This window comes from Onychostoma macrolepis, chromosome 07 (assembly GCF_012432095.1).
Source record: "Onychostoma macrolepis isolate SWU-2019 chromosome 07, ASM1243209v1, whole genome shotgun sequence".
Lineage (NCBI taxonomy): Eukaryota > Metazoa > Chordata > Actinopteri > Cypriniformes > Cyprinidae > Onychostoma > Onychostoma macrolepis.
The window spans coordinates 27,630,603-27,641,935 of record NC_081161.1 but is presented as its reverse complement, the minus strand read 5'-3'; the positions used below and the strand labels follow the sequence as shown (position 1 = coordinate 27,641,935).

Sequence of the window (11,333 nt, the reverse complement as noted above, 5' to 3'; positions counted from 1 at the left end):
GTTAACAAAATCTTAATTGCAACCTGCATTGCTAAATAAATACCACTGCAGAGGGATAATTTGGAACCAAGCCCTTTGGTGCATACAACTGTGGGCGTGTTGTGTTGCCTGTTTGCTCACAAATTGGCCTATTTTCAGTGGATGCAACAGAGTATTAGTCTGAACAAGCAGCAGGGACAGAACGCTAACTCAGCAACATCTCCCCTCAATGGGAATGCAAATAAAAACAAGATGCAAAGCAAAACCTTTGATTACATCTCACTTTCTGTACCAACATCCCTGAGCAGAAAGGAAAAAAGGGAAAAGAAGAAAAAAAGAAGCTTTTTATTTGTATAAGATTCTCTTTTGTAAAATATTCATTTAAAAAATATATCGACTTTTCCATAAAAGACACATAAGCACATGATCTTCAATGTAATCACAAAATATATTTTTTCGAATTGGATATTATCAAATAATACATTTTTTTATTAGACTTTATAAAATAAATTGAATAAAAAACTGAATTGGAACTACAAGCTTCATGTCTAAAAGCTGAGGGGTGTTATAACAATAAAACTAACTTTTTAGCTGCATCAGAACAAGACCGTTTGGTCACACTTTATTTTAAGGTACAATTCTCGCTATTAACCAACCATTAACTATGACTTTTGCCTAAATAAACTCCTAATTTGCTGCTTATTAATAGTTATTAAAGTAGTTGTTAGGTTTAGGTATTGGGTAGGATTAGGGATGTAGAATATGGTCATGCAGAATATGTGCTTTAAGTACTAATAAACAGCCAATATGTCGATAATATGCATGCTAATAAGCAACTAGTTAATAGTGACTAAAGTGTTGCCGAAATGTTTTAGCATGCCTGTATGCATTAACATTGACCTGAAACCCTTTAAATAAACCACTGAATAGTTTATGAAATACTTGGTGGTGTAAACAGAAAACTGCTGACAGGGCATATGCGTGTGTACAAAATCCCTCCGCCCAAGCTTAAGGCACACGTTCAAATGGCATGGCAGAATATGAACCTTATGGCTGCATGCTTTCAGTCATCTTTCTTATCAGAGGTACTGTCCTCTTGGTGGTTATTATGAGAAGCAGTACAGCAGTGAGACAAACTGGCATCAAAATCTAGCTCCTCTCCCTGGAGACCCTGGTAACGCTGTAGCTCGATGTAGGTGGTGAAGAGCTTGGCATACTCCGGGTGGGTGAGAGCGAAGGAACGAAACTCATCTGAGAGACAAATAGAGAAAAGAAAGTTACTACAGATTTATACTTTTGATACTCAAAAAGAAACCACACTAATCGAGCAAGTGTGGCGGGTATTAATGAATGAATAACATAATGTGAATATTCTATGGTAAACAGCATGGCAGACACTGTGTGAAAACATCCTTGATTTAATTTGGAATGCAGCTGAAATCAACTCTCACTTCATGACAACTTTCTGAAGGTATTACAAAAGACCAGCCACCATCATGATTCAAACCTTAACAACTGATGGATTAGACAAACAACAACAAGCCTTCACTCGAAAGTGTTCATGATTCCACACACAAATATTTTCTAGGGCATTTACATACACAGCATGGAATCATGTGCTGCTGATACTTTCATTTGCAGAAAAAGCCTTGGGTGATGCTTTTTAAATACCTTAAATTATTGTGGAAACTTCTGTTGGACTTTTAAACCTATATTGAAAAAACTGCATTCAGACTAAGAAATCTGCTAGTTCTTGCCTACTGAACGCATGCAACAGATAGCCCAAAGTCAAGATTCAATTAAGACAAGTTGAATCATGACATGAAATGATCTGTATTAAGGGATTTGGACTGTGACACTCCCTAGATTGTCAAGCCGAGTCAAATCCATGATTAAAAAGCAGCTTCACAGGAAAATATTGCTGTAATATCTGTAATGTCTTACATTTTGTGGAGTACTCACTGAGCATTTGTATTTAAACATTTATTGGCACAATTATGCCTAAATATATTTTCAAATCAATAAGATTAGTTTAATAAAGATGATGTTGGTATAATGCAATTCAGCATTCAGTAATTTGCTTAATACAACCTAAACAGGCATCCAAAGTTAGCATTGCCAATGTTAGGTCTGTGTGTAGTTCAGTTCAGTCTTACAAGCAAAAATTTGGTTTCACAACTTTCAAACACAAAAACCTAAATTGAAAAACTAGACAACCACTGCCACAGTTCCTGTGAATTGTGTTTCTATGTACAAATATATATATATATATATATATATATATATATATATATATATAAACATATCAAATGGCAAAAACACTGAATATAACAAAAAATATAATTATGACAGCCCACAGAACAGTTGGTTATAATAGTAGCAGTTGTAATAGTATGTTATTTGTTTGCTAAATTTCCTACACCATGGTTGCAAACGAAGGGTCCCACTTTATATTAGGTGGCCTTAACTACTATTTACTTGCATCAAAAAATAAGTACAATGTACTTACTGTGTTCATATTGTATTGCAAAACACTTTTTCTGCTATCGAGATGGGATACGGGTAAGGTCAGGGACAGATTTGGTGGTTTGGGTAGGTTTAAGGGTGGGTTAAGGTGTAAGGGATGGGTCAACAGTGTAATTATGAATGTAATTAGAGAAGTCAGTTACAGATGTAATTACATGCAAATATTTTTCAAATATAAGTACAATGTAAAAACATGTATGTACACAATATGTGCACTGTACCAAATTATTAATTTAAATGTAAGTACAGAGTAGTTAAAGCCACCTAATATAAAGTGGGACCAAAAGAAGTGTTCTCTGAATGATAGCACTATTAATATGACTGACAGTTTTATCACTGTGGTAGTTGCTATACAGTTGGCATACAGACCATAAGTTATGTGTCCTGATCCATCTGCATCGATTTCTTTGAAGAGACTGTGGACGTCAAGATCACATACTCCAAGAGCAGAACGCAGCAAACCGCTAAACTCCTCTTGTGTGATACAGTTGTCCTCATCAATGTCAAACAGCTGCATAAAGAATTCACAGACACATGATGCAAATGAATATTTTTTGACAGTATATCACACAATAGTTGTCCCCCATAGTAATATTCTACTGTTGACTTTCTTTTTGTCAAGTTGGAGATTTTTTTGTAAACCACGAGGTGTTAACAACCACTGGCACTAACCACACCACAAAATGCCATCTTTTTATCTTTATCAGATGAAATCTTCTTTTAATCTTTGCACAATCACATTTTGAGATTTCACTGTGATATTTGTGACATCATTACCTTAAAAACAGTCTGAATGACTTCCTCATTATTAGCTGGGCGGCACAGAACTGTGACACCAATGACATACTCTCTGAAATCAATGGTGCCATCGCCATTCTACAAAGAGAAAACATATGCTTCAAACAGGCCACACTGGGAATAAAATATAATGCCATTAGAATCATCCAGTACCATAGATTTACTGTAGATTTGTTGTTTTGGAAATATTACCACTGAAGGTAAAGCAGATTTTAAAGCAGATGTCTGAGAGCATTTCATACATTAGCTTCTGTTCTGGATCTAAGTGATGCTCTTTTCCATATCTTTTTCCATGTGGTTAGTTATGGACAAACTCACCCTGTCAAACAGAGCGAAGAGCTCCCGTAGAGCTGGGCTGACAGGCAGTTTGAGAAAGCCGGCAAACTCCTCAATTGTGATCCTGCCGCCTTTGCAAGAACAGGCTATGTTGGCAAAACTCTCCAATTCCTTCTTCACATTGTCCCATTTTAATCTGGAGTTACAACAGAGACAAAGATTTTGCTTAAACTACAATAAGCTTAAACAGTGTGGATACGAGTCTCAAAATGTTTACTAATACCAAAAATTTTTTTTCAATAATATATACAGTCATACTCCAGTTTCCTGCTGATCTTGGTGAACTCCACGAGACCTGCCTCCATAGGCAGGGTCAGTTCTCCAGCTGCAATCATCAGACGGCAATCTTCGTAGGTGTGGTCTGTGACCGCCAGGCCCAGAGACCTAGTGACAGAGTGAGAAATTGTGATACAACCATTAACACTGAAATATTGTATTGTGCACACATCGTACATATCCATTAAATATAATATTATAAAAAACACAGAAGAATAACAAGCAACAAGGCACACTTACTCAGCCATCACAGCTCTCACTGATTGAGCAAACTTGATGGGACACTTTTTCTCCATCTCAGTAGGAATTTGAGGGGGCAGAAACTAAAACACAAACGCAATACATATACTTAAGTTTTTGGAGATTAGCTATATACAGGTGCTGGTCATATAATTAGAATATCATCAAAAAGTTGATTTATTTCACTAATTTCATTCAAAAAGTGAAACTTGTATATTATATTCATTCATTACACACAGACTGGTATATTTCAAATGTTTATTTCTTTTAATTTTGATGATTAGAGCTTACAGCTCATGAAAGTCAAAAATCAGCATCTCAAAATATTAGAATATTTACATTTGACTTTCAATAAATGACCATCCCTACAGTATAAATTCCGGGTATCCCTTGTTCTTTGAAACCACAATAATGGAGAAGACTGCTGCCTTGGCAATGATCCAGAAGACAAACATTGACGCCCTCCACAAAGAGGGTAAGTCACAGAGGGTCATTACTGAAAGGTGTGGCTGTTTACAGAGTGCTGTATCAAAGCATATTAAATGCAAAGTTGACTGGAAGGAATAATTTTGGTAGGAAAAGGTGCGCAAGTAACAGGGATGACTGCAAGCTTGAGAATACTGTCAAGCAAAGCTGATTCAAACACTTGGGAGAGCTTCACAAGGAGAGAACTGAAGCTGGAGTCAGTGCATCAAGAGTCACCACGCTCAGACGTCTTCAGGAAAAGGGCTACCAAGCCACTTCTGAACCAGAGACAACGTCAGAAGCGTCTTACCTGGGCTGTGGAGAAAAAGAACTGGACTGTTGTTCAGTGGTCCAAAGTCCTCTTTTCAGATGAAAGTAAATTTTGCATTTCATTTGGAAATCAAGGTCCCAGAGTCTGAAGGAAGAGTGGAGAGGCACAGAATCCATGTTGCTTGAAGTCCAGTGTGAAGTTTCCACAGTCAGTGATGATTTGGGCTGCCATGTCATCTGCTGGTGTTGGTCCACTGTGTTTTCTGAAGTCCACAGTCAACACAGCCATCTACCAGGAAGTTTTAGAGCACTTCATGCTTCCTTCTGCTGACAAGCTTTTTAAAGATGCTGATTTCATTTTCCAGCAGGACTTGGCACCTGCCCACACTGCCAAAGGTACCAAAAGCTGGTTCAATGACCATAGTGTTACTGTGCTTGATTGGCCAGCAAACTCGCCTGACCTGAACCCCATAGAGAATCTATGGGGTATTGTCAAGAGGAAGATGAGAGACACCAGACCCAACAATGCAGATGACCTGAAGGCCACTGTCAAAGAAACCTGGGCTTCCATACCACCTCAGCAGTGCCACTAACTGATCACCTCCATGCCACGCTGAATTGAGGCAGTAATTCAGGCAAAAGGAGCCCCAACTAAGTATTGAGTGCTGTACATGCTCATACTTTTCATGTTCATACTTTTCAGTTGGCCAAGATTTCTAAAAATCCTTTCTTTGTATTGATCTTAAGTAATATTCTAATTTTCTGAGATACTGAATTTGGGATTTTCCTTAGTTGTCAGTTATAATCATCAAAATTAAAAGAAATAAACATCTGAAATATATCAGTCTGTGTGTAATGAATGAATATAATATACAAGTTTCACTTTTTGAATGGAGTTAGTGAAATAAATCAACTTTTTGATGATATTCTAATTATATGACCAGCACCTGTAGTATGTGGGATTAGGTTTGCCATTCATGTTTCTTCATTAAAGGTGCAAAAAGCTGAGTATATATCATGAAATACACAGACCTCAACCTCCACTGTAGTATAGAGCTGACAGAGTGTGAGCAGCAGTAGTCTGGCCCTAAAACAGGAACTGGTGGTGAGGTTCCAAACCAACAGCATTTCAGGAAGCATTGCTCTCTTTATATGCATGACTGTGCAACTGCATTTCTTGTATGACATACTAAAAAAGGGTCTCAAAACCAAGCTTATCTAAGAAAGCGATCTGCAACACTACGCATGCAGAGATGTCACAACATGTAAGGAGGAAGATGAGAATTTAGTCAGACCGCATGCTATTTTGCCATTTGGTTTGAATATAAAATTGTCTTATCTTAGATGCCAATAAACCAATGAAATGTCCTTTTTGGCTCATAAGAGTATTTCTTGCAACATAATATTAAATTCTGGCATGTGAATCTGAATTATAATGACTTTTTCCTTGTGACAGTGATTGGAAAATACCTAATCGTGGAAGCATTTCATCAGCTGTGTTAATACTTTTGGCTTTGTTTATGTTTATTACTACTTACGATTTTGGGCCCTGCCATGTCCATGTGACTGTGTCCTAGAAGTATTAAAAAGACACACTTTTGTAAGAAATCTTCCATTTAAAGAGGTACATTGATCTATTCACACAAGAGCAGCAGATTATGTAAGTGCTCAACTGACATACTTGCCGAGCCTTTAGTTTTCTAGGTATGCATTTGTGCGCTAATTTTATGGTTTACTATAGTACTCTCTAATTGGTTATTTATGGATTTGTATTTTACATAAATTATTGTTACTCCACTGTGTTCGGGACCAAAAATTGAGGCATCATGACAACAGTATAGGACTTCTGTTGAATTAATACTGACCAGTTTATTTGGGTATCTGATCAGAACAGGCTGTACTGGGACCCCTGGGACAAAGGCACCTATGGAGGTAAAGAGAGTAGCACATAAGCACCTTTCATTCATTCTCATGAAAAACTGCTCGGTACAAGAGCTCCATCTGTTTTCTTTGTGGAGTCATATGCTTCAAAATGCTGTTAAATCCCTGTCTGACACTCCATTGATCACACTATGCCCTACATATCAGGTCACAGCTATCGGACAGGTTCTCAAGCGGCCAATCAATGATTATCAATGAAGCAAACACTGTCCTAATGATGTGACCTGAATGTAGAAAAAAAATAAATCTATAGATCTTACACAATATAAATATCATCACTCTGACCCACAAAATTAATGAAAAAAAATCTCGTTTGTTTTTTGGAAATATATTTAAATAAATGTCACAGACTCAAAGGGATACAGTCTTAGTGGTGTGGATAATACCTATTCATAGACACAATACTCCCTCTCTTTTATGTGCTGCGTTTTGCTGGCTTCAGCAGACCTCATTCTACTTTTTAATAGTCCGCCAAAACAAACTGTAAGCTTTGGAAACCCATAATACCAAGATAGTTTATTTTTCCCCATCTCTTGTATACATTTGCATTAGGAAAATGAGTTATCTGATAACAGACGACAAGATTTCCATACGGCGCAGTTCAAACACAATTTTCATTATGTACTGACTTTCGCTACAACACAGTATATTTGTATGTTTACTGTATCTGTAACATCTCAAACAGATTAATCCGTAATATTACAGTATCTATGTTATAATTAATGTACATAATTATTAGAATTTCTACATAACAAACAAACAAAAATAAAGACAATCTGCCAACCTTGTTTAAAGGTAATGAGACATGATCTGTTTGTACATGTTCCTTCAGGAAAAATAAGCACCTAAAAAGAAAATAACACCAGTTATATTTTCAGTGGTACCATAGCTACTGTATCATAGAGGTTTATGATAGATACAAATCACAGATCACAGTTTGATTGATAAAAAAACATTTACTTCTTAATAATACAGTTGGAGAAACTAATTAAAAATCCAAAATGTTGACACCAAACATTGTTTGGGAACCGGACATCCTTAATTCTAGCTGGGGAAGTACAGGTCTGAGAGTAATTTCCTGCTTTCAAAATGTGGAATACACTTTGTTTGTTACTTTGGTTTCACATTTAGTGGTGTTACAGACATCTAGGATGCTAGAAGTAGAGACACTCACCTGTGGCCAGTGTCCTCCTGACTTTGCTCTCCGCTCAATCTCAAGAATAGTGTTTCTACGAGAGTCTGGATCTTTGCGTGAAACAAGCACTGGCTGCACACAGCGCAAAAACCCTGGGGAACATAATATAATCTTACCACCTGAAGAATAAAGGAAATGCTAAGTAATGATAATAGTCATAATAACACATACAAATTGAACATCAATATTACATATTTAATCATATTTTTTTCTTTCTGACCTGGCTTAATTTTGGTTTGTTTCTTTGTGTTGTCTGTGGTACTCACAATTTCACAGTAACAAGCTAAACTGATAACCAAAGCATACATATTCAAAGCTACTGGAAGACATTATGAAATAATTAGGCATTAGATTTTGTTTTTGTGTAGACCGATATTGATGCAAATATCCATACTGCCAAATATTGGTGCTTCCAGGGACTCCAAACGGGAAACAGTAGAGGGTAGACCAGTTTCAATACAGACAATGGCATCAAAGAAAGAAGAGTGGGGGGCCACAGCTAGAATGGGGGCCTCTACACTGCTGGCCTGCTTCCCCTTCACCACCACCCTGAAGCCCATGCCGAAGAAATACAGCCGGCCTAGAAAGGTCATCACTCTTTTGTGCATGAACCTGTACGCGATCACACATACAAACACAAACACATGAAACATGAGGAATCATACTGGGTATTGACATCAGTTAGACCAACATACTGACACATGCACACAGCACAAAAGACTTGCTTTAACGGCATTGACATTGTGTGCTCATCAGGTGTCAGATCAGCATGTTGTTGCATCAGTTTAGAGAACAACCACATCCCTCCAACAGCCGTGCTACCTCCTACGCTAAAACTTAATTAATCTGATCAGTGTGGTCAGTCTGAGAAGAAACGAGGAAAAGCAAAATGAGCCGTTTTGCAAGAAACCATGTGGCTTGTTTGACAGAGAAGCATGAATTAAACAGAATGGAGGGGTTCTGTAATGCAGCAATTATGTGTAACTGCTGATATGCAAACCACAAATTTCACATCATCATATCTCACATCTATTATTAATGCAGAAGGAAACAAACACACATAAAAACCACATAGACCCACCTTCCTCCTCCCCCACGATTCCTGACAAATCACTATTAGCTTATGCTTATCTTTTTAGCATTTAGCAAGGTAGCGCTATCTGTAAGGTTAAGGAGTAAGGTTTGATGTGCTGACGGTCAAGTTTAGTTAGTAGGCCAGGAGAATAAGTAGCTCAAAAACACATAAAAAGGTATATTTTAGTCTTGAGCTGAAATGTAGGAGGTGGTGTGTATCTGTGTGTAACGTGAGTGAACAGGGATCAGTATTTACCTTCTCCAGCCAGTCATGGGCTCCACTGCTCCTTTCAGAGACTGTCCAAATGTTATCATGACAGAAACCGGCCACATGACCATCAGAACGAGAAACAAGAAAATGCCACGGAGCGGCACAAGGATGATTCCCAGAAGAAAACACTAGATACACAGATAAGAAAAAAAATTGACACACTACATTAATACAGTATAACGTAGTTGATATATTTTTAAATACATTTCATAAACTATTATCTAACATACAAATAACCCAGCACAACATCTATCCTTGGCTACAGGATGACTTAAAAGTATTATGTGGACATGCAATGCAGTCAAGACCTGTCTGGAAAAGCCCTGTAGTATTATATATATATATATATATAAATAATCTAAACTCAAATAAAAAATAAACATAAATAAATAAAGATAATATGTATTTGTATACTTTTATTGAAGAACTTACACTTTTTTAAATGTCTGGAATCAGAAAACGAAATAGTTTGAAAAAGCATCTTTGACAATTACAGTCAAAAATAGTCTACCTAAAATAGCTAAGCATATAAGAGGGGGGTTGGGTTACCTCACATATTGTGTTGGGAAAGGTTGAGAAACACTGACATGTAAACTAGCTCATTTTAAACACATAGTGTCAGAGATCTTTATTGTGTTCAACAATTAAAAGCATACCATAATACCCTAATTTTCCACTATCTTGGCCTATTAGATTGATTTTCCATACTGTAGTAAAACATCTTAAATTTAAATGATCAGAAATGCAATATTTATAACATTCTCTTTACCACATGTTGTAACGTGTAACTGTGTAACTGTGAATTACAAAAACGGTAACACTGTTTAAAATTGTAACATCCAAGACGTAACATCATTTTCTACAGCACAAAAGGAATTGCATTTCTCATTTGTTTACTAATCTCACTAATTAAACATTTTCTACATTTGTTGACAGCATTTGCTAGTCCTTTTCCCCGTTCACCCAAGTTACTGTAAGAATTATCAGAAAGGAGAAAATAAGAGAGTTCATGCAATACTTAGAATAGAGGGAAACGGATCATAGACAATTTAAATATAAGTGGATACATTAACACTACGAAGACCTGAATCTCGTCAGTGAAGAATAATATTGACAGGCATGTCATAAATGGAGAGCAGCACTCACTTTGATTTTATCGGCTTTGGTTAACTTAAGGTCGTGCACGAACGGGTTGATGACTGCGGGCAGCAGCAGGGAATGCTGTCTGGGCAGCGCGAACACTCTCTGCGGAGGCATCTTCACTCATCACAGCAGCAGCGTCTTCATGTGTCCAAGCCTCCGTGTGTCAGCGAAGCGCTTCCTCTTTACACACCACAAGCACCACCTCACACATGACTTGAGCCCTAGCGGTCTGCGGATGTGTTTCACAATCAAGTGAGCTGCCTAACTAGAAAGCAATTGTTAATCATAGGCGCGTGCAAAGTGGAGTGGAGTTTCTGTGTGTGCACCGGCTGCCCCGAAATGCGTTTATAACGTCCTGAAACGTTTTATAACGGGGTAGCTCAGTAGGTTTTTGAGACAGAGCCGGTGTGTTTACACCCCACCTCTTACTGACATAATCCTATTAGCCATGTAGTAGCCACTAAATGTGCCCTAGTTGTTATTCTCTACAGGTTAGCAGTTTATAGCCAGGCTACCAGTTGCGTCTCAAGCCCTAATGAAATCTTACTGATGCATTATTGTACACGGGGTTGAGAAACATTTTTTTCTGACCATAAGTCATAAAACATCCGAGCATCGAGTGCTCCGTTGGCCGGTTGGATGCAGTGATGCTCGACTCGAGATTGAATCACTCATTTGAGTCGATTCTTTTTCAAAGGGCTGAACAAACGGGTTAAAACACTGCGGTCAAGCCAGCCGCACTTTTTTTTGTTTGCGCGTCTAATCGCGCACTTACGGTATGGGTTCTGGAGCGGTCAAAATGGATGTAAAGAAGCTGTC

The 11,333-nt window shown here is 37.6% G+C and overlaps 1 protein-coding gene across 1 annotated transcript; it reads right to left on the bottom strand.

Moving 5' to 3' along the window:
• Positions 1-306: 306 nt before the first annotated feature.
• Positions 307-10,969, bottom strand: lpcat2 (lysophosphatidylcholine acyltransferase 2). Its single transcript, XM_058780487.1, has 14 exons — positions 10,518-10,969; positions 9,357-9,499; positions 8,421-8,638; positions 8,006-8,118; positions 7,616-7,676; positions 6,756-6,814; positions 6,429-6,463; positions 5,923-5,977; positions 4,156-4,238; positions 3,898-4,023; positions 3,622-3,775; positions 3,283-3,381; positions 2,875-3,016; positions 307-1,230 (listed from the first exon to the last, which is right to left on the bottom strand). The coding sequence occupies exons 1-14, from the start codon at positions 10,626-10,628 to the stop codon at positions 1,043-1,045; spliced, it is 1,587 nt and encodes a 528-aa protein (XP_058636470.1). The 5' UTR covers positions 10,629-10,969; the 3' UTR covers positions 307-1,042.
• Positions 10,970-11,333: the final 364 nt, after the last annotated feature.